This window comes from Amblyomma mixtum, chromosome 7 (genome assembly GCF_055824585.1).
Source record: "Amblyomma mixtum isolate Tamu chromosome 7, ASM5582458v1, whole genome shotgun sequence".
Classification (NCBI taxonomy): Eukaryota; Metazoa; Arthropoda; class Arachnida; order Ixodida; family Ixodidae; genus Amblyomma; species Amblyomma mixtum.
Genome location: NC_143018.1, coordinates 31,359,905 through 31,384,651, shown reverse-complemented (window position 1 = coordinate 31,384,651; position 24,747 = coordinate 31,359,905). Strand labels below are relative to the sequence as shown.

The window sequence follows — 24,747 nt, the reverse complement described above, 5'->3', positions numbered from 1 at the left end:
GAAAAAAGAAACCCAGAAACATGAATTAAGCAAATACTTCCTCAATAACTTGATTTGCACCCAAACCTTACCTAAACAAATATCGCCCAAGATTCACCTCAATAATTCTGGCAAAAATAAAACCCGGAAACGAAGGGTCCTAGGTATAGTTGAAGGTTTTTCACAAGTTAAGAAAAACACACAGAAAAAAAAAAACATTTGCTGTCGTTACACTAGGTATTATATAGAAATTCTTCTATCGACACCATCTTGGCAGTATTGCACGTTCGGCCGGTGCCAGGAAATAACTGGCTCCGTAGTGACAACTTCAATCTTCCAACAGGACGACAAAAAGTTTTCTTTTATTCGGGGCTCGATTTGGTCGGCATTTTTTTACTGCGTTTTTGTGTCCTGCTGTTTTTGCTTTGCCTCTTGAAAAAAGAATGATCTTATTTGCCTCAGCAAACTGCTTCGAACACACAGAAGGTCAATACAAGTATGTACAAATTCGAATAGAGCTATCGTATATCTGCGTCATCGTGAAACACCCAACACTTTGCTCGTTCGGGTTATTGCGCGCCCTGTGAAGGACCACTCATCTTGAAATTTTTTCGAACAACTTATCGCCGCGACAACCTTCGCGCCACCTGTTGCAAGAAAAAGCCGAAAGTCTTGCCCTTAAATGAGCCGCACTGATTTGCAACCCCAACTTATTTTTTTCTAACTGCCACCTCAGCGTGTATATGCAAATGGGCTTGCCGAGGGCGGTACGACCAAGCAAAACATTATAAAATGCGAGAGGATGTGGAGAGGAAGGGTTGACGGAGAGTGGCGCTGTTATTGGCGTCGCCCAGCCGCTATCCGGAGAGCGTCTGCTCCATTAAGGGTCCTCCGAATATGCGAGCCTACGGAACCTGAGACTGAGGGCGAACTCAGCTCAACGTTTCTTCACTTCTCTTTTCTTTATTTTTTCATTTTTAGTTTCAAGACGCGTGCATGAAGAAAAGACCAGCAGCTAGAAAAAGAAAAGAAAACTAGAACAAACCGAAAAGATTAAGCGCGACGGGAGAGTGGAGGAAATAAGGAGCACCACTCAGGCTGAGGAGGTTAGCGGTAGGGCTACTTTTGTCGTTGTTTACATAGTTGGCCTTCTTCTTTCATTCATTTTCTGCTTTCTTCTTTTGCTTCCGCCCGGCTTGCTTCCTCTTAGCCGAGAGCGCCCCTCGTCGTAGCGCAATGCTCCGCAATTTTTTAATATTTTATGTTTCTAGGAGTTTTTATTTTTTTTATTCGGACGCATTTTTATTTCTTTTTTGCTGCCCTACCGACTCTTCCGGATGCCACCTCAGCTTCCGTCTGGAGGCGCCCACACCTGTTACGCACGCCTAACGTTAGCAAGGAGCGGAGAAAAATTTGAGCAAACAAGTCGTCCTCGCACCTACCCTCGCCTCGGTAATGACGTCCCCGTTGCGTAAGAGCTCACGCTCTAGAACTGTGCAGCGGTACTGGAAGCCAATGTAGAAAGCTGGCGCTATGCGAGCCGTGGCCGAAGTAACGTATTGATTTTGTCTTATTTTTATTTCAAATTATTTTCACCGCTGTTTATAGGGTGCACGCCGACGTCATCGCTGGGTTTGGTCAAACAAAGCTACGGGTGATTGGAATGAAATAGAACCGGTGGATAGGATTCGCTTTGCTACGCGAAAAAGCGAACTCGCAAACCTTATCTTTCGGCCATCGCATCATAGGCGACCACGACTGGCGAGTACGCATACACTACGGCAGATGGAATTTCGATGAAGGCGAAATTCTAGAGGCCCGTGTACTATGCGATGTCAGTGCACGTTAAAGAACCCCAGGTGGTCGAAATTTCTGGAGCCCTTCACTACGGCGTCCCTCATAGCCTGAGTCGCTTTGGGGCGTTAAACCCCAATAAACCAAACAAGATGGCTACTCATTCTTACGTACACTACAATCCACACTTGGAGAGAACACATGCAGTAGTGACATTGTTTAAAAGGCACACTTAAGTCGCCTTTGTTGGAATGAACTTGAACCGATTAAAACAATTTATATTGTTGGCGGTCATGATTGACTAACGTTCACACTCGCTGGCCAATGGCTATCCGTCCTTAGCAGAGCACAGTACGGTCCACACTTAAAGGGAACTTCTTGAAATTTTAGAACTTCTTGTATTTCTTAAAAAAAATTGTCTCAGACTTTTCACTCTCTTTCAGGGAAAATAAGGGCTTTCCTCACGATACTTGCACCCTCTTTCATGCCCGCTCTGATCAAGTGACGAAGACATCGTGTATCAATAAAAGCATGTGGGTGAATAAGGCAGGACTTGCAGCTGAGAAAGCCGAGAATATCACCTCAGAGAAAGGGATCTACGGAGCTGTTACTGCAGAAAATATTGCATGTATGTCGTCAGGAGGGCGTCTGTCGAAGACGGAATATTGTGAAACGTTTAACATCAGCTCGCAGCACCCTTGAAATACTGATCAGATGTTCCCTCTAAGGACTGCTCTTAGTGTAATAGATCTGAAAATTTCTCTCAATCCCACCTAAGATCGTCTAACACCAACTGTAGCCTATACAGCGCTGTATGCTTTTATTCAGACTGACTTACACTTAAGCACGTAGGAACAAGTCCACTTCAGTGATTATCGGCCATTTAACTCCGCACGAGTGAGTCGGGATCTGTGTGCCCTTCTTACATTCGGTTTCTTATATCTTTATTTATTTTCAGACCCAATTCTCTGTTCCTGCAGTTCTCGAGAGTTTTCCAGGTCGTGATAAGTGAGGGAAAAACGAGTGCATTTAGGGCGCAAGTGGGGCACCGATAAAGAAGGGGTCTACACCAGACGCATGCAGTGATGATATAAGCATAATCGAAATGGCCAATTTGCCGCTTCGGTAACTTCGACGTAATCGAGTTTGGCGGTGATCTGAGCGGCATATTGTTGCCACCAGCACGTGTTAATTTGCTGGATATGAGCGTAGCGAAGTGCATGGCAATCACTTGTTTTAGCTCAACTGCTTGGCCCGCGATTTTTATCTCGGAGTCTTATAGGGTTCCTGAGGCCGCTATCGGAGGGCATGCAACGCTTAAAGTTCACACTCTTCTTCCGCCACTAGTTGGCCACATAGATGATGCAGTGTAGCTTGTACTGGAGGTGACTGCAATGTCACTTTGAGCAGCACGAGTCTAATAACTAGTCGGCACAAGGCATCAGTTCAGCACTCCGAACCACGGTTACGACAAGGTAGCTCGCTTCACCCAGGCACTGTTCGAATCAAATATTTCAATTGGGTTTAACTTCCAGTCCCGTGCCTGCATGCCTGCATAACAATCCAGTGCTTGCCGAACACTGTCCAGCGTAAGTATTGGACAGCAGCTACGCCTGTGATATATGAACCAAAATAACAACAGAGGAAACATATTGTTACGACGCAGTGGAAGTGGAAGACGAAGTGGACTCCCGCGTGAAAGGGACGAACGAAGAAGAAGAGGTTGATGGTGCTTCCTGTTCGCGCTGGTGCTCCCGGCTAGGACTTATTCACCTACGGCTTGTAAATAAATGTAAATAGTATTTCCCCGTAACATCTTTGGTGGAGGTGCTGGGTATTGCAATGAGCAGGAAAAAGACGGTAGCACACAGTCCTTTCCTGACAGCAAAACTTGTCAGCTTGTACAATTCTCACTTCTTTTTTTCCCTGGGCCTCTGGTGCGTACATTTTGCCTTCACTGACACTAGTTCACCTGCCCGAGGCCCAGCAATGAACATGCCAGTGAGCGCATTGCCATACACGCATCCTGTGTCAAGGCCTGTGCAGTGCTGCCACTTCTGAAGCTTGCGCTTGGAATCATGGCCAAAGATGACATGCTGTGGCCCATTCCACACCTGACCCCAAGGTTCAGCACGTTCTTCATCCTTGCATGTAGCCTTGATGCCGCCCTTTTCCCAGAAGTCATCAATAATGACATTCCGCATAGTCACCATATTCACTAGAGATGTGCTTAGTCCCTGGTCAGGAACAAGGCCTGCATGCACAATGATGGTGTTGAGGCTTGGCAAAAGCAAGGTGTAGGGAAGCTGCTCGAGGTAGCGAACATGTCGTGCCGACAACCGGTTGATCCAGATGTTCTCAGCAGTCAGGGCATAAGAGTGGCTGCGTGAAGCATAATACTCCTTGAGCACCACCTCGTCGTGGTTGCCTCGGACGGCGTAGCATGAAGCACGGTTGGCGAGAAGGTAGTCAAGAACGTCTTCGCTCTTGGGTCCCTTGTTAACGAGATCGCCAACGAACAACTTTAGTGTGTCCTTCTCCTTGGTTTTTGACACGGCCAGCAGATCCATCAGTTCCTCGAAACACCCATGCACGTCGCCGATGACGAAGACTTGCTTGAAAGACTCAATATACTCCGGTGTGAGAGTCTTATGGATTTCGGGAGGCATGGGAAACCCAAAGGGGTGTTTAGGGCTAGCTGCATCATGGAAGTAGGTCCTCACCGCTGACAAAAGCACAGATACCAGCGCTCCCATTTTTGAACTGCTCCTCGATGAATTGCCAAGACTGTTCATTCACTGGCGAAAGCCACTGCAGAACAACGACAGCAACGGTGCTTGAGGAAAAACGCCGTGCACTTCGCGTACTCCTAGCGACGGCCAGTTATATTCATGTTTCATTCAGCTCATTTGAAGTGCGGCCCAAATACAAGCATCTAAAACTTGCCCGAAAATCCAAACTACTGAAAATTCCAGGCCACGATGCTCCAAACCAATGTCCAAACCCAACGCCCCAGGCCCGAAGGCCGACTCACGTTCCTTCTGTTGCCGCTTTAATGGCGCTTCCCCCCCCCCCCCCCCCCCCCCCCCCATCATCCCCGACATCATCCCCGATTCTGGCACATTTCGATCCTGCGGCCTCAACTGAACTCCGCACGGACGCCTGTGGCTACGGGATCGGAGCCGTGCTGGCTCAACGCTCCCGGGGCCCACACCGCGTGGTTGCGTATGCTAGCCGCCTGCTGTCACCTGCTGAGCGAAATTACTCCATCACCGAACGTGAGTGCCTCGCCCTGGTTTGGGCTGTAGCTAAATTCCGGCCATACTTGTTCGGGCGTGCTTTTTCTGTTGTCACGGATCACCATGCCCTTTGCTGGCTGTCCTCGCTGAAAGACCCTTCCGGGCGTCTTGGCCGCTGGGCGCTACGGCTTCAGGAGTATTCGTACACTGTCGTGTACAAGTCTGGACGTCTCCACCAAGACGCTGATTGCCTGTCTCGGTACCCTGTCGAGCCACCTGCTCTCAGTGACACTGACGATATCCCTTCCCTGTTTGGCATTTCTGATCTACACAACATCGCCGAGGAGCAGCGCAAAGACCCATATTTGCAAACCATCATCGAGGGCCTCAGCTCTGGAAGCTCGAAGCGGTCCCTGCAGCTCTTCGTTACCGAAAATGACATCCTCTATCGCCGCAACTTCCGTCCTGACGGGCCCTCCCTCCTTCTAGTCATTCCCCAGCAGCTGCGGTCTTCTATAATTGCAGAACTCCATGACCTGCCTGCCGCTGGCCACCTTGGTGTGGCACGAACTTACGACCGGATACGGCGCCGTTTCTTTTGGCCTGGATTATACCGTACAGTCCGGCATTACGTCACCACTTGCGACCTCTGTCAGCGCAGGAAGAAGCCTTCGGTACCACCTCCTGGTCTTCTGCATCCTATAGACGTGCCTGTGGAACCGTTCCACCGTGTAGGGCTCGACCTCCTTGGGCCATTCCCGACCTCGGACTCCGGAAATAGGTGGATCGCGGTAGCCACAGACTATGCGACTCGGTATGCGATCACCCGTGCATTGCCTACGAGCTGCGCGACCGATGTGGCAGACTTTCTTTTGCACAATCTCATGCTGCAACATGGTGCCCCTCGTCAGTTACTCACAGACCGCGGACGCTATTTCCTGTCCAGAGTTGTTGACGACATCCTGCGTTCATGTTCTACCAAGCATAAGATTGCCACAGCATACCACCCGCAGACCAACGGGCTAACCGAGCGTTTGAACCGAACATTGACAGACATGTTGTCTATGTACGTCTCCCCCGACCACAAAGACTGGGATCTCGCCTTGCCCTACGTCACGTTCGCTTACAACACCTCGCGGCATGACACAACTGGTTACTCTCCTTTTTATCTCTTGTACGGGAGACACGCCGTCCTGCCTTTGGATACACTCGTCCCATCTGCTGACCGTCCAGTCACCGCCTATGCCCGTGACGCCATTGCTCAAGCTGCAGACGCTCGCCAAATCGCCCGTACTCGGCTACAAGCGTCCCAGCAAGCACAGAAGTCTCTGTATGATCATCACCATCGCCATGTCACTTACGAGCCGGGGTCGCTCGTTCTTCTGTGGTCCCCTCCCCGCCGCGTCGGTCTTTCTGAGAAACTTTTGTCCCCCTACCATGGTCCTTATCGCGTTGTGCGTCAGGTCACCGACGTCACGTATGAAGTTGCACCTCATACACTTGCGTCCTCATCATGTCGACCATCCACCGATATTGTTCACGTTACGCGCCTCAAGCCCTATCACGCAGCTCCTCTCTCATCGGCCTAGCACCGGGACGGCGCTTGTGCCGCCGGGGGTCATGTTACGACGCAGTGGAAGTGGAAGACGAAGTGGACTCCCGCGTGAAAGGGACGAACGAAGAAGAAGAGGTTGATGGTGCTTCCTGTTCGCGCTGGTGCTCCCGGCTAGGACTTATTCACCTACGGCTTGTAAATAAATGTAAATAGTATTTCCCCGTAACAATATATTTGAAAGGAACAAATTATCTCTGACTGCTATAACACCGGCGGACTTGGAGAAACCTTCCGTGCTATTCCCTAACTTTTTGAAACACAAAATTAACTTTGAAAAAATGCGAAAGGGTTATTCGTGAATAAGGAACTGTGCAGTACGTCTTTATTGCGAGAGCATTAGGAGTGTCATTACGGCGAAAACTGCCTGCAGTCGGCTTCATCAACTGTGTGAAGCCACCCGTGGCAAGTGGCGACTGGGGGCAGCTCTCTCTCCACTAATCTCATTATATAACACTCGTCATAATTAAACTCCGGCTTTAATGAAGCACCGGTGATAGCAAATTGGTGAGGAGACTTCAGTGACAGGTGGTAGTGATTCACTTCTAGTGATGATAGTGGCGTAGTGACATTAAAAGTAGCGGCAGTGGTCGTAGTGGTACAGGTCATGATCCTTGCCGCAGAACTTTGCCACAAACCCCAGCAGCACTGCTAATTGGCCTAATATTGGAAATGCATTGGCAAAGGCCATACCTACAAAGCACTAGAATGACAACATTCATTACCAATATTGAGCCGATCACCTGTGCTGTTTGAGGAAGAAGAAAAGGTAAGGAAGAATGCTCTCGCATTTTGTCCGCATCAATCTAATTGATCGCACCTTAATGCTTTTATCTTCACGACATCAATGGGTAATAGCGTCTGCGTGTTGACCCAATAAATAAGTTCGCTACCTTAACTTTGACCTGAGTCTCCAAATGGGAGCCGCTGAAACCACGAGAAAAGGGGGCGTATTACAAGTCATAGGCGAAATTAGCGCTGTACTTAAGCGGATGTCATTTCTTTTTCAAGATATCTATGCATAAAAGTGCGTAGCTATTTTTTTTTTCGAAAATTGAAAAGGACAAGCGCACATTATATGTGCAGAAATATACAGTGATATCTTATATGACACGATATAAACGCAAAATCCCCTGCACACAGAGAAGTTTAAAAACCGTTAGACTTCACGTTCTTTTTAAGTGAAGAACTAATTGCGAGAACCCTCACAAAAATTTCAATATGTGGCTTCATATTGACTCTGACGTTCGGCTGCTAAACTCAAGCCTATGGGATTGCAGCCCGGCCACGGCGTCCTAGGTTCGATGAAGGCGAAGCGCTAACACCCGTGCGCTGCGCGATGTCAGTGCACGTTAATTAAAGGGTCTCCGGAAAAAATTGCATCGATCTTTTTTTTTATCCAAGTAAAAATTAGTTCTGTGGCACTTTCTGGCTAGGTTAATGTTTGTCCGGGAACAAATGACGCATTTATTTCTAAGGAAATCGCATTTGAAAATTTCCTTGTCGCGCGATTCAATATCGTTACACCTACATAGCAAAAGACTCCGTGATCATCGTAGCCTCTACGATCCACGATAAAAAAAAAAAATTGTGTTGACGCCGTGCAGACTACTTACGAAACGGGCTGGTGATGGCGACACTGTGCTTAATTCTTACATTTTTTTGCCTTTTTAGAGCATAAACGCTCAGCTTTCAATTAAATTAGCGTCTTCGTTGCTAGGCTGTGGTAATCTATCATACAGGTCAACTTCAATTGGTCCTCAGGGTTGCTTTAAATAAATTGATACGGTTCAAATCGATCCCGACCCGCCGTGGCGGCTCAGTGGTTAACGCACTCGTCTACCGAGCCGGAGTACCCGGGTTCGACCCCAACCGAGGCGGCCGAGCTTCGATGGAGGCGAAACGCAAAAGGCGCCCGTGTGCTGTGCGATGTCAGTGCACTTTAAAAAGCCTCAGGTGGTCGAAATTATTCCGGAGACCTCCACTGCGGCACCTCTTTCTCTTTTTCTTCTTTCACTCCTACCTTCCTTCTTTCCCTTACGGCGCGGTTCGGGTGTCCGCCGAGATATGTGAGACAGATACTGCGCCATTTCTTTACTCAAAACCATTTTTTCCTCCACTACGGCATCTCTCATAGTGTCCATGCAGATTCGGGACACCCCCCATACCGTACCGTGCAGTACCGTGCAGTACCATACCATGCGAAGCCGCCACGGTGGCTCAATGGTCATGGTGCTCGGCAGCCTACCCAAAAGAAGCGTGTTTGATCCCGGTCGCGGTGGTCGGATTTCGATGGATGCTAGAGGCCCGTGTACTGTACGATGTCAGTGCACGTTAAAGAAATCCAGGTGCTCAAAATTATCCGAAGACTTCCGCTACGGCGTCCTTCATAGCCTGAGTCGCTTGGGGATGTTAAACCACAAAAACCATAAACCATACCATGACGTGCCACGACATGCTAAGCATGGGCGTTTTGTGGACTATTGAAATTCTCTACCCTTGTCCCCATGAATTCATACCCTCCGTCATTAATTTGGCCCACTTTACTTTTTAACAAACAGCGCGTTCTTAGCAAACACCCTTTAGATTAATAGCCTCCTGGACAGCATTTTTTTCACTGGGCAGCGGGTGAACGTGGGCGTCACTATTCCCGACCCATTACAACGATGACACTGCATAGTCCACAGAAAGTCTTGCGCACCACTATCATCACTGTTAGAACTCTTGCCTTCTGCGCTGCCGTACTCAGCAGCGGCAACTACACAGCCACTGATGATACACCGGGACGTGTACAGGAGAACCAGCCTATCCGACTGACGGTCAGAAACACAAAACTCGATAAGGAGTGGCTCCACGTTCCCTCGACTGCAGTGACTCGCCTCTCAATTTTTTTTTATTTTGTGTTTTTTTTTTCAAAGAAAAAGGGCGCTACAACTACGGTGATCATTATTTAGGCGCACGTGGGTGCCCTGAAAAACATGACCAGAATAGTCGGAGTATGCGAGTTAATGTGGACTTGGAGTCGTCGAGAAGATATCTTAATCTTAGCTCTCAGTAAGCTCTCAGTTTCGGATGCCGTAAGAAATGCTCGTTCCACCCTCCGAGACCACTCATACGTTCCCTTATGCCCTCATCATATGGGAAGCCGATGTCTGGAAAGTCATGGAAGTAAGTTGTTGAGATCTCTCCAGCGGCTTCGGCGAATTCGTGCTCTCATTACAGAGAGCGACCTGATTCACTCAAAGACGACGTCGTTGAATATAATCGTCCGCTTAAAACTCCAGACAATCGGTTGCGCAGTTCTGAACCCAATGAAATTGCAACGAGCCTGCCTGGGAAAGATATTGGTTTGAAAGGAAATGAAATTTTGCTAGAACCTAAAAAAGCTACATACGAGCCAAGAGCTGAAAGACCAACAAACAGCTGGGCAACTTACCCGCAGCGTTTGCACTGTTGATATACTGTTAAAAGGATTCCATGTTAATACGTGAAATGTAGGCACCGGGAAGACGTCCAGACATAACACAGCACATGTAGGGTAATTACGCAACCAAAACCTGCGTGCTGCGGGCGTCATCTATAACATAGCAATGCTACATTTGAGACACATTAAAGTAACACTCAGGGTAGCACTCAGGGTAACACTCAGGGTAACACTCAGGGTAACACTCAGGGTAACACTCAGTGCTGTAGCCTATCTTTTCAGCAAGAATGGCATGGGATAACAAGGGTAGCAGAAAAACGATGGACCGAATTGGAAGAGTGCGGTCGTCAAGAGAATCCGATTCCGGCCATGAAAGTCCCGTTCAGTTGTCTTGTTCGTTAATCTCATTGAAACTTTGTGTATTATTTTCGCTTCCCATTTTGTAATCTGTAAAATGATTGTATTTCAAAACCGTTGAATTTATCTACACAGAAAGATACTTTAAGACCTGCACATGAGGAAATATAGAATGCGGGTATGATATGAAACATTTAGAGAAGTTTGGTTTGGTTTGGTTTATGGGGTTTAACGTCCCAAAGCGACTAAGGCTATGAGAGACGCCGTAGTGAAGGGCTCCGGAAATTTCGACCACCTGGGGTTCTTTAACGTGCACTGACATCGCACAGTACACGGGCCTCTAGAATTTCTCCTCCAAAGAAATTCTAGCCGCCGCGGCCGGGATCGAACCCGCGTCTTTTGGGTCAGCAGCCGAGCACCATAGCCGCTGAGCCACCGCGGCGGCCATTTAGAGAAGTCCGGAGGCTATTAATGATTTCGGTATGGTATTCACGTTGCCTTCATTAGTTTTTGACGTGATTTCCATGTGATGCATATGACGTCAAAGATGATATGAATGTAAATTAAGATTACAAAAGAAAGGGTACAAAAAAGCTGTTCTGTTGATCTATAATTGCTACAAACGCATGAATTCACGAAGTGAACTTCTTTGTCGCGCCGGCTTCGCAACCTTAGAGAAGAAGCGATGATTCATCGCGCAAAGCTTTTATACTTTATTTTACACCATTTACATGTAGGCAGAGTCTATTGCTTTCGTCAAGTACAAATGTACCGCGTATTAATTTTCAGACTCACCGTTCTGCTCTGTCTAACTCATGATCACGTTTTGCAGTTCATCTCCTGATTTAGCAAGGCAATGCCGGCAGCGAAATGCAGATTAGTAACGTATTTTTCATTAACTGTGGTCCCCAGCTGTTCCCAATCCAGGCATCTGGATACCTGCTATAAAGAGGTTGTGAATAGAACTGGCGAGATCGTGCCTCCCTACCACCCTTCCTCATTGGAAATTTATTGCTGATCAATGCAACCTGCCCGAAATATATCTGAGGTCGGCATACTGCCAAATGGTTCCCAACTCCCCGATATGCGACGACGTCGCCAAAACGAAAAAGAAACAAGCACTTCACTTTTCAGATTCCATTGATGGTACACGCTTGAAAATTGTCCATGATTACAAGCACAGCCGTAGCGGTTGTACAGTTCTTGTGGTACTCGGCTGCTGACCCGAAAGACGCGGGTTCATAGCCCGAGTCACTTTGGGCGTTAAGCCCCATAAGCCCCATAACCAAAAAACCAATAACTGCGAAAGCCTCGAAAATATCGTTCCTGCGCAGAACTTTGTGTCACAACTACGCCGGCAACCAAGCTTGCACGATGTTAGTTTACTCAGATATGGTTTATGCTTTATTGGGGTTTATCGTCCCAGAGCGATACAGGCATGAGGGACGCCATAGTGAAGGGCTCCGGAAATTTTAATGACATGGAGTTCTTTAACGTACACTGACATCGCACAGTACACGGGCTTCTAGAAGTTAGCCCCCATCAAAATTGGACCACCGCGGCCGGGATCGAACCCGCGTCTTTCGGGTCAGCAGCCGAGCACCATAACCACTAAGCCACCGCGGCGGCTGTTACTCACATTTGAATACACTGACGAAGTTCTCGGTACCCGTAGATACAATCGAACATAGAGGATATAGAAAGCGTAATATGGGAGTAATTATTCATTGGCACCCACCCACCCATCGCAGCTAAGCGTGCTAATGTGTAATTACTCGCTGATTACAAAATATACTGCAGTGAGCAATCCGCGTATACAGTGGATTCGCACCGTTTCAACCCCGAGTGTTTGGTCAACTCGCTCTCGCCCTACAATCTGCTGTCTTGATTAGCTTCGTTAGTAGAGCGACTTCCTCGGACTTGTGGTGCTCTCTGGTTCAATCTCCGGACCACGAGGAATTTTTCTTTAACTCCCAAGTTTCTATGCAAGCTGTATAGCTTTCTTTTGTATTTATTTGGCTGCACTTGGGTAGATGCTAATGAGCAATTATTCCCTAGTTACGAAACATAGTCCACATTGGAGAGTTAGCCCAAACTTTGGACTAATTGAAGAAAGCGTTCAGAAAAATGCTGCGCGCGTCATTGGCAAGCTCTACAGGGGACTTTCTTCAAATAACCCAGCTATACTCTGCCCGGCACGCCCAAGCTGAAGAAGGAGAGATATCGACTCAACATGTTTTATAAGTAAACACCCCGCCGAAACGTTCCATATGAGCCGCCCGTATGGAATTGCGGAAATATGGAATCCTTAAGCCATGGAAAAATATATAGAAATTCATATCCTGTCTGTACTGAGTCCATAAGCATTGTACATAATTTCTTCACGATTTCCATGCAATGTACATGCCGTCATATTGATTCCGCAAATTTCCATACGTCCTTCCATATAGTGCACACCGACTCCATAAGGTCCATACTGACTCCATCAAATTTCTTTTGGGAATTTACTTATGAAATTGTGGAACTCGTCATATGGAATGTTTCGGTAGGGCAGATTCGTGGCGCAGGCAGAGCCAGGTCTATTAATGTTTTATTTGCGCTAACATCACTATATCTTAGTGACTATTAAAACGGCTACTTTGCAGAACTTACTAGCAAAATCGACGACAAAATGTTTCGTGAGCTATTATGTCATAAATTGGTGTGGTAATACAGTCACTTCCTCGCCCTGTTCGTGAATGGAACAAACTTGTTCCCGACGTTACTAAAAAACCGCGTATCGGTCTTTTTAGCAGCTGTCATGTATTGGTTGTGTTCGAATGGAAGCACGTAGAATGACGTTATCTCCTATCTTGCCTCGTCTGGTGCACAGTGCCTTATCGCATTATAGAAGTATTTTTTTCAATACTGTCAGACCTTTTTTTTTTCTCGAAGGCGAGCATTCTTTGTACATTACTTGCTTCTTTCCAATTAGCCAGTACAATTCTCTTCGTAAGTTGAAATTCTGAGAAGCTTCACTGTCACATTGCAGTTGTGTACATATCGAACACTTCCCACCGTTTGGTTGCATTGCCTTGGCCTGTCTTCTGCTCGTTGATGATGAATGTATTAAAATAATTAAAATTAAAACATAGCACTTCTCACCAGGGCTACCGCAGTTTCACAACGCTGCTAATTTTTCTTGATATCGCAGATTTGAAAGTGGGGTCTAAAAAGCAGGCAGTTAATTTTTAACATTGATTAATGCTGCATATTGATTGCTTTTCGTTGCAATAATCCAGGTATTTCTGTCCTAAATATTGATTTTGCATTCTTTATTATTGTATTTCCCTTCCTGCTTTGGCCTACCAAGGCTGGCAGCCTTAGATAAATAAATAAATATATAAATATGTGAAAATAATTGCGCTACAGCCCGCAACATTCAGCATAAGGGGGGAAGTGATTATTTATTTCTTCTGAAGGCATCACTTTGTTGTCCTTTTATTGTTGAGCGTTATCTGGGATATCCTGCATAATTTTTGTGCGCTTGAGCGGCGTGCATACGAACCACTCTGTTGAACAGTAGAAAGATTACAAGCAGGGAAAAGCCGATAAAACAGTGAGGCAAAAGTCAGTTTGTGCATGTACTAAAAAAATTAAATTTTCATGACTGTAAAGTGTATTCAGTTTGACCGAATAAACCTCGCTTTATTCAACGCAGGGCTACGGCAAGCCCGGCAATGAAATATTAATAAAAGATTTAGCTTACATCAACTTGGATGTCTAAATGCTGACAAGGGGAAGCTTTGGGCCAGTTGGTCAGACATGTTGGGGAGGAGGGATAACCGCAAACTTGACAGGACTGTTGTTTGTTTTTTGTTCGTTTCTTGTTCGTTTCGATGTATATCATTAATTATCTTGTGTGTTCCACGTGTCACTATCTTAGTTCCCGTACGCTATGCGCAGATGCAACCTTTGCTGCAACATGCATTTTTTCAATAAACTTCAGTTGCTAGTTACCGCTCGTCCTGTCCTCTTCTCGATCTTCAGTCCTGTCAAGTTTGCGGTTATCCCTCCTCCCCAAAATGTCTAAATGCTGGTTTGGTTCATTGGGGTTTAACGTTCCAAGCGACTCAGGCTATGAGGGACGCCGTAGTGAAGGGCTCCGGAAATTTCGACCACCTGGGGTTCTTTAACGCATCAGTAGGACGGCAAATGTGATGTCGAACTTTCCGGACTCAAGCAGCGCGCATGCCTATATCTTTGTTACTATCTAGTGCACGGTGTGATAGTAGTCTAATTAGCCTGGAGCTTCTAACTGGTGTTCGTTCTTATCTTTTCTTCGTTCTTCACGCCTTCTGCAGTGTGAAGATATGCGTCAGTATTTGAAGGGCAAGCTAGTTTATCACTGACCTCGATTAGTCCCTTAATCTGGGACAACCTGACGCCGGAGTAGGACAGGGCACACGCCATGGCTTTGAGTGCCGGCGGGGACGCTTTCTCCGGCTCTTGTTCAGGCGCTGCAAGGAGCTGTGAAAATAAAAATAAAATCAAAATAAGAATGAACGCCGATTGCAGGTAGCGATATACCAGTTAGAAGCTAAGAAGTTCTAGCAGTAGGTGTTAAAGAGAGATTCAGGACAACTACACCCCTTATTGTCGCTGTGAAGTCTCATTGCTTAGCTCCTGCAGACTAAATTCAAAGCATGTTTCATTACTGATTAACGTACCCAACAATTCTGGGAAAAAGCATTTTTGAACGGCAAAGAGCTTGGGAACAAAGTTTTTTTTTTCAGATGTCGTAAGATTTCACTGTAACAATAAATATATCCGCAGATTTTCCTTCGACAGGCTTGCATGGCTGTTCGCTTCAACTCAAAAGTTCCTATAGGTGCCTCTTCTACTGCAGTATTATTTTGACTTGACGCCTTAAAACAGAAAACAAAATAAAACTTCTTAGAAATGGCTCACTTATTGATCCCACACATTGCTTACTATGCAACGATCATAAACTCACTGCATTGCATTTCAGTGTAAAACCCGCCGGGAGACTTTAAGTTAGGTAGTGACGAAAGGGCATCACTACAAAGAACACGCTTGCATGCTCAGCGTAGCCGAGCGAGCTAAGTTGGTCATGCTCCGTTTAGTTAAACAGCGCTTTCAACTTCATAGGAGCCTCGCCGTATGCTCATAACTCATGTGAAAATAATAATAAAAAAGTTTTTTTTCTTGTACTTTGCCCCTCGTGAGCTCTTTACAATGAACCACCAAACATGAAAAACTGACGAATCATGGACTGCTCCCTTGATTTTCGATTATTGTCTTGTGTAAGCGGCAAACGAAATTGTTAATGTTGATTCTCATCCAGACTCTCTATTGTAATAAAAGTAGCTAGAACGCGAGACTGCCAGATGGGGCCGCGTGAGATTAATGGGCTGAATAAACGTCTGGCAGTTAGATTTAATCCTAAGAATTTTTCTTCTTCTTTGCCTCGACATATTGCGTAGCTAGCGAAAACAGCCTTGCTTCAGTTATGTCCGTTATTCTCAGATAATGCGAAATAGTTTTTTTTAATTTAAAAACCTAATTGTTGCTGCACCTCATCACCTGATAGTTAACTTTAAATGCCGCTGTATTCCCTAAATGACCGGCCCAAAAACATATACTTAATCACTTCCACAGTGGTGCAGTGCGAGTTTCTCGAGCAAGCAGCAGCACCCAGTTTGCTACTGTTCATTTTTTAGCTTTTTACGTCTAGCCACCAATCGATAGCATTCTTGCTTTGGTTTCCAACATTAAAAGAGTGTCGGCTGTGCGCAAAGCTCGCGTCTTCGTTCGCTCAACTCCTGAAGGTCTGTGTCATTAGGGGCAATTGTTACCACCGAAATTTACAAAAATACCATATATAAGCGGCCTTTCAGGAAAAACAAGCAATTAAGCGTATGCCACTCGATCGTCATCATTTTCCGATACTCTGTGACTTATTTGATGGCCGAAACATACAACAGAAACTCAATAAATTTAATTCTTTCTTTGACCCAATACGCAAATAAACACAGATGCAATTGAATTGATTAAATGTACTCGTAGCAGAGTAGTGTGCGTCAATTTAAAACGGAGAAATGCTATCTTGTTATCAGTACCATCGCATTGTTCCATGCCAGCTTCTTCTGTGCCGTTGTCCGAGATAAAGAACTCATCTGGAAGCCTTTTTATATTTTTGTCGTATCGCGTGTTGAGCTCGGCGGCACAATGTCGGACGCTTTAAATCGTTGCCTTTCTTTGCCTTGTGTTTGCCTTTTCTTGTAAGACTTGTCTTTTGCTGCAAGCCTGGGCGCTCTTAGCGTCCTTCCTTTCCGTTGGTTACGGGTTCCTCGAAGACAAACGTTTCCCCAATAAGCCTGCAACGGGTTATTGCGATGGCTTCACGGGCAATTAACCTGATCCTGCAGGTTTATTTCGGGGGCTGATGCTCACTATATATTTTTTTGCTTTCTGTCATTCCGTTGCTGCCGAACTTATGGAGGCGTGCTGTGCAACTGGCGGAAAAAGGCAGAAGAGCAATGTGTGGGGCTAAGTTAAGCAGAGTCTGGAAAGAGTGCAGAGAAAAAAAGCAGCAGAGACCCACTGACTCCCTTTTAGTTACGCAATTAGGGATATAAGATTTCCAGGGCTTCATAATGGACCAGAAAAGAGGATCACTTTCCTCATATATTAAACACACCCACAAAAAAAAACAAAGAAAATGGCTGACTGCTGGAACACTGCTGGAACAAAGAATTCTTTTTAGAACATATTGCTGGTCCCGTTTCTTCAAGGTCCGTCCTGTTTATTTTTTTTTTACCCAAGCACATGTTATAGGCGCGCATTCAAATTGCAAGACCAAAGCACACGAATAGAAGGGTAACGTGTCCACCACGATTTTTTTTCACCTCTTAACAGAGCGCTTTCGTCATTGACCAAGCCCTGAAAATCAGGAAAAGCTCTTTTAGTTCACGCGGCTGCCACCATGCGTAGAATGGCGCTGAACATCCTAAATCACCGCGGGAAATTTGAATATATAGCACTCCACGATGATTTCCTATCGAGGTCGCAACTACACTAGCTGTGGCGCAGAAAGCATTATATAAGTCCTTATAAATCCGAGTCACGCAAAATCTGGGCGCACTCCCTACTTTTCTCACAATTACGAGTGAACATATCTCTACCAAGTTAAGCGCTGATTGCTAATGGCGGCCGATAGATGGCTCTACGGGGTGATATGAAGGAACGTTGTACTTTTATACGCAAGAGTGCTTTGTCTATGCTCTTTTCGTGCGAAACCTTATCTGTATGGGATATCTTAGAGGGTTAAGAGGAGGAGGGGGGGGGATGGGTTGAATAAACTAACCTGAGCTCATCTTAAAAGCAGCAAAACGAGGGGACGGAGAATGAAAGAAGAATGTAAAGAAAATCAAAGGAAGCGATAAAGAAGGAAAGAAAGCCATAGAGATTAAAAGAAGGAAAAATTACAGGATTTCACTTGACTCTGCTTAAGGGGGGAAATACGAGAACCTTTCCCTGTACTCTTTTTCTCGCTCCATTTTTGTTTTTATTCTTCCTATTATTATGTTTTATTTTTTTGTTTCCATTTTTGTTTTAATTTTCAATATTTTGTTTTGACATCACTACGGCGACCCGCATGGAGCAACGTGAAAACAAAAAGACCACGTCCTATGGTTCTTGGCCGAAGCCTTCTATGAACTATATCGACGCCATGACTATTCTGATGTCCAAGTGCTTTATCGACGTCCATGGCTATTGCGACGTCCGTTTTTTTGACGTTTAATTAACTAATTACTCCGCATAAACCAAATTTGGAATTTAGCGAGATTCTTTCACCCACTACCTAATGCAATCAAACTTTTTTTATATATCTTTATAGAACGACATGAACGTGCGGACAAAGTTTGCGGACACTTCTTGATAATGCGTACATAGCGATATAATGCTTGCGCATTAATAAAGGTAGATCGAAAGACATCAAGAACAAGACACGACCGCATATAAACACGCGGGTTCCCCGAATTACCCGGATGCAACGTTACAACCCATGCTTTTGGCGCCGTGCCTTCGCATCTGGGGGCGCTGAGAATCGCGGGCAGCGCGCCAGGAGTGCGCACAGCGCGGCGTGGCCGACGCTCGCGTCAGGGGGATGGAATGCCGAATATCTGGGTCTCTTCGTGCTCGACTGATCCGGCGAGCGGCGCGAAAACTGAGCCGGCAGCAGGTTTCGCTCGGGTTCTCGCGTGGTTTGTGCGGTTTTTAACGGCCCTGCACGTGCCGTTACTGCCGCGCTTGAGAGTTTTCCCCTTTCAGATGGGGTTTGCTCAGGGTGGTGTTTTCCTGGGCACGGTTGACCGGCTCGCGCCAAATCTTGAAATCCGCTTTAGCCAAGGACGAGTACCTTTTTAGATCTGACTAGGGCAGGTTCCTACCTAGTAATTAACCAACTTTACTCTTAATATACGCACCCCGATTCTACGCATCTGAGTTGAGAGTAAAACTTCTATCAACCCGAAGGGATAGAGGTAATGGTCTGAAAGTGCACAAGAAATGTTTGAGCCAAAAATTTCCAGGATGGTGTCGTATATGTGGTTTGACGTCAAAAAAGTTCAAGGGTGGTGTGGTATATGTGGTTCGAAGTCGCGTTCTTTAACGTGCGCTCACACCGCACATGAGTGCCTTGAATTTTGCCCGCATCGAAAAGCGGCAGCCGTTGCTTGGATTCGATCAGGCGACACTGGGCTGCACAAGCCACTGCAGCGGATAAAGGTAACAACCTAAGGTCTTTCTGGGAGTAGAAGTAAACACTACAATATTCATGAAGTAACTTCAACCCGACCGAAAGGGAGCAAAATTCAAACCCTGACTTAAAGGCTGATTCGGTTGTGCGTGACAAGACGTACTATACCGATCAGAAGTTTACAGGACGCGAGTGGAGTGTGCGGAGAAAAGTTTATTTCTGTGCGGCGATGTAATGCAATCACCTGATGTGTCAAAATATAAGGGGACGTGCATGCTCTCTACGTTGGTGAACATACCACGTAACTGTGTAGCGAGGTAGAGTTGGAATAAACTTCTTTTCCGGGAACATGTGTCCAGTACTATTTTAATCCTGATAGGACATGCTGAACAAGGTAGCAAAAAAAAAGGAAGCCGAGGAAAAGGGAGGAAAGAGGCAGGTATTAGAAAGGTATGAAGCGCTAGAAATCACGATCTGAAGTTTTGCTCTGGCATAACATTATCCATGCAGTTATCGCTGCTTGAAATCCATAGGTATACAACATTGCTAATCAACAATCATTCACCCATAATCCACGCATGCCACTATCTCTTTGAGAGTTCATGAAAAATATCAGAAGAAACATTCTTATCATCTATGTAAAAGAATTCTTTCTTGAGCCGGACTTGTACAGCCTTGTCAAAATATCTCGTGATGATCTGACGTGGCATTCAGAACACTATCTGATTCGCAGCTCAGACAAACCTCGAGAAGAAGCCTTGGGGGCGCCTTAGGTGCCGAAACACCCAGAATGCCTCAGGATTTGTTCAGCTACTGTCCAAGAAAACCAGCTACAGTCCGAAGTTGCCCGGAGGCATTCTCGTACATTACAGTCCGTTCCTAATTAGCGCTAGAAATCGCCGAACTTGTAACAACAAGGGCGTCCACAACTTGCTGCTGCTCGCGCTTTAGGATGCCGAATACATCACGAAAGAAAAGCTGCGCTGCCCTTGAGACTTCCACGTATCGCACACACTCACCGGCGAAACACATAACACACCTTCTCGCGAGCGTTAACATCGTCGCGATCCCGAAGAGAGGAAAACAAAAAGCAAACTGGACGCGTTTCTACGCGGGCCACGATGGCAATCTGGTGGGTCGACAGCAGAAGCTGGCCACGCGCAAGAACACGAAGACAACAGCAAAGTGGCGTGAAATGTACAAATAAAATAAAAAGAAAGAAAAAAGGAAAAGCGCCCTGTGCCCACCGGTGCGGCTCGGTCGAGTCCTTCGGGGCCGAACGGACCGCAAAGCGCTCCGAGGCCGAAGTCCTTCAGCTGCCGCTCAGCCTTGAAACTGGTCCGAACGCACTTGGCCAGGTTGCCTGGGAACTGCACCGATTCCGGCCGCTTATAATCACTCCTCCTCCTCCGCCTCCAGCACAGAACAGAGCACACACACATACACCAAGCGATCGCGAACTGCGCGTGAACGGGTGACCAAAAGAGGGTGAGGACAAGCTGCATTGTTCTACTGCGTTCCGTTAATGATAACTCAGACGTCACGCCTGACCCCAGCTGCAGTGTTATTACTGTAAGCCTCGGAGCAGGTTGCCTTATGAATCGATGCAGCACTACAGGTAACGTCGGCTGTACACGCGCAGAGGTAGCACCCTTTCCAAAAATCGCTCTCTGGGTGTCGCCATATTAAGGCCAAAGCCTTTAATGCCTCATCGTTGTCGACAGAAGGTTCTAAGCAGAAGGTTGTCAGCAGAGGTGTCACGCTTTTTCTAGTCAAACCAGAAAAGGAATCTTTGTGCATGATGGGTTTCGAACCATGATCCCCCCCTTCCGCAGCCGAGGGTGCTGATGGCCACGCTACTTCCTGCCAGCACATATGTAGTTCTCCTTGTCTAGGACATTGGAGAGTGTTTGCAGAAAGGCGTCGAATCAAACGGATGCCTCCCAAACGCCCTCCAGCGTCACCAGCAATAAAGATTCACAAACAATTGTGTACTTAATTAACATCTTAACCACACATCAGTGACACAAGTAGCAACACCGTGGTAATGGCTTTCGCCTCACCGCACTTTAGGTCATCAAAGTGCCCTCCTAAAATTGTTACTCGCTGTTTGTGCCTCTGGGACGAAAAAAAACGCAATTGGCAGAGCACCTACTCGAAACTGTCCAGAAAGACCAGGTGGTTTAAGATATGCGTGTAACCAATGGAAAGGTCGATGGAGCAGCGATGTGATAGCAGGATATGATTAGAGAGTTAAGGGTTTACCAAAACAGCCACGTGGAATCTGACGCACCCTCATTTACAGTAAAGGCCTACAGATTAAGGTTGGTCCAAAAGACAGCACGAACACAAGAACAGGTTGCATTTTCTTATACATTCCAGAAATGGCCAGTTTACGCAAAGGTCCTAGGATCACTAAGCGAAATCAAGATCGGAAAGCATGCAAGAAGGTAGCCATGTGATATGAAAGTGGGGATTTACAATCTATCGGATAAGTATTCAATTTATTTGTTTATTAAAGAAACTGACGGGTACTGACACATCTGTCGTATTGCACTGCCATGTGGTAGGCCTCACGTATTTCCCTCGTTAGCTGGGACTGGCCCTTCGCCGCGATCTGGCAGCTTCTGTATATCGGCTGGTAGATTTCTTCACTGCAGACGCGATAGTGGGAAGCCAGGTTCCCACACACGGCTTTGTTTCGCACTCCCTTTTTTGTGCTCTTGCAGACGAAGTTTAGCACATCCGCCCGCCTGCCTGACATAAAAGCCACCACACGTGAATGGCAAAGAATAAATGTCATGATTGGCGCATTGGACAAGCAAATCATGTCGTTTATTCTTTGCCCTTCACGTGTGGTGACATTTATATCGGGCACACGTGCGGATGTGTTAAACTTCGTCTGAAGAGCACAAAAAGAGAGTGCGAAACATAGCCGTGTCTGGCAACGTGGTGCTGCCTACTGTCGTGTCGGTAGCGAATAAAAAACGACAGGCGATCGATATCCAGAGACAGCAAGACTATAGCTTAGGGCCAGCCCCAGATAACGAAGGAAATAATAGAAGCCAAACAGTTTGAAAAGCACCGTGATCAACGCGTGTGTAAGCCGCCAGTTTCTATAGCAAAGAAAGAAATTGAACAACTATCCGATGGATTGTAAACTTCCCACTTTCATGTCGCATCGAGATTTTCTTGTATGCTTCCCTATCATAACTTGGGTATTGTCATGCTGTGATATTTGTGTAAATTGACTATTTCGATAACGAACTCATGAGTTATTAGTCAGCGCTTACTGTTTTTTTCGCACTGGGATAAATAACCTTAACATGACCAGCAACTCGCCTAAAACTCAGCCCTTGTAAATCCCTAGATTAATTTCACCCACGTCAGGTTGTTTGGCTTGCGCGGAGACCCAAGTATAGACGACCATCTTCTTTGTTAAGTTTTCTTCCACATTTCAACTTGCGGAGCCGCATCTTCATGGTGCGGATGAGCCAAACTGCAGGATTCCTGTTGAAAAGCAAAAGCGGTGAAGTCCTGGTAATCTTGTTTTGCATACAACTAGTAAAATGTAATTTTAATGGTATTAACCTCAGCTATTCCGAATATATACATCAGCTCCTAATCAACACGTTTATTATAAACTCGCTGGTTTAGATTAGGTCTGGCTTAGGCTAAGCAAGCGGTTTAAGCTAGCTTAGTTTGAATGTAAAATAAACAGATATTGGAGATGCCTTTCTCCTGCATTGGGCGTAGTCAGGCTGATGATATGAAGTGTGTGTTTGCCAAGTTTAAACTGAATGTTGAGATAGTTAGGCTGATGATGTGAAGTGTGTGCGGCCAAGCCTTAACTTAATGTTGAGTTCCGCACATGCAGCATGGGAAAGGAATTATCGGACTTGATGTTTACCTCACAATCTCTGCTGCCGCCAAAGCTCTTTACGAGAGTTCTTTAAGCGGGGCCTGATATCGTGCACAGAAAAATAAGGTAACGCAATGAATGGACTAGGTACCATTTTGGAGCAACAGTGCCCGAAAGTGTGACATGGACCAGAAGAGACGGAGCGAAGGTTAGATAAGCGCGGAAAGAGGCAGAATTTCTTAAATTACAGCAAAGAGGTGTCTGAATTTTGTGTGAAATATATTATACATTATAAAGCAGAAAAACTGGAGCGAGCAATTAAAGGGCAATGACACGTGGTGGAAGCTTTAAGACGTAGCGGACAGTAAAATTCAAACGAGATAAGAGGAAGTAGAATACGCAGACACTCGAGGTGTAAAAATTAAGAGGGCATTTATGATTGCTTACGCGCAGTGAAGGCGAAAACATTAGTGCGTCATTGTGAGTGGTTGACCTCATCGCAGATTGCCCACTGAGAAATGAAACTAAGACGCACCTCCGAGCGCTGATTCACCAAACACTGAATCCGTAGATGGCCAAGTGAAACAACCGGACACTTGGTTCCAGTACCTGTCATGGGCTAGCCTTCAACCTCAAAGAGACGTATGCTGTATGCAACGAGAGATAGTATGACACCACCGGCAATGGTGTACGACGAACGGTTGAGTCACAATTTTGATACAAAAATTGGTTTTTGAGGAAAGGAAATGGCGCCTTAACTGTCTGATATCTCTGTGGACACCTCAACTGCGCCTTAAGGTAGTTAAATAGTCTGGTAAGGCATACAACTGAAGGTACCTACGTCGTCGGTCGTAAGCTAGCCTCCAATTTGACTAGCATCGTTTGTTTGCTGTTTGTTTATGGGGGGTTTAACGTCCCAAAGCGACTCAGGCTATGAGGGACGCCGTAGTGAAGGGCTACGGAGATTTCGACCACCTGGGGTTCTTTAACGTGCACTGACATCGCACAACACACGGGCCTCTAGAATTTCGCCTCCATCGAAATTCAGCCGCCGCGGCCGGGATCGAACCCGCGTCCTTCGGGTCAGCAGCCGAGCGCCGTACAACTTGACTAACACATGATACGAGAAATTCTATGACATCAAACGGATCGCTGTACCCCAAACTGTAGCTCACAATTCTGGTACGAATGTAGTCCAGAAAACTTTCGCCAGACTGACGTCATCCAATGGTTGTATATGTGGACGTACGACATGTGTATAATTGTCTGAAATGGCGGTGCTCGGCTTTTTGTGTGCGTCATACGACCGCTTGATGACGTCACCCTATTGTTCTTCCTATGGCTGAGATTTTCTACGCCATCTGCGTGTACACACACACAACACACGCCACCAGCTTTTCTCGTGACTAGCAGCGCTTTCGCATTAAAACAAACATGAAACCGCCGACCAGTTTCAGGTGCGCGCACATCTAATCATGCCTAATCAGATCGACCTCGATGATAACATCGGCTGCACGGAGTAGAATAATGGATCTGAAACGTGTTTGCTCTTACTTCGCCAGATGCAAGGTGAGCGCGTGATTATATTGCCGTGCATTGCAAAGCGTACATGACGCCGGTATTTCCTGCTTGCTATGCGCAGCGACGTCTGTTGGGAAACACTGATTCGAGTCTCACGAAGCCCATATATTTAAGCAGGCAGAGATAGGTCGCCCT

General features: G+C 46.2%; 1 protein-coding gene across 1 annotated transcript in view; it reads right to left on the bottom strand.

The window, feature by feature from the left end:
* LOC149335551 (uncharacterized) overlaps positions 1-24,747 on the bottom strand; it is a 35,404-nt gene that overhangs the window by 4,052 nt on the left and 6,605 nt on the right. The window contains exons 4-5 of the mRNA XM_089553824.1: positions 20,417-20,539; positions 14,798-14,914 (exon numbers count right to left, since the gene is read on the bottom strand). Coding sequence (XP_089409950.1) covers positions 14,798-14,914; positions 20,417-20,539 — 240 coding nt within the window. The remainder of the gene's footprint in view (positions 1-14,797; positions 14,915-20,416; positions 20,540-24,747) is intronic.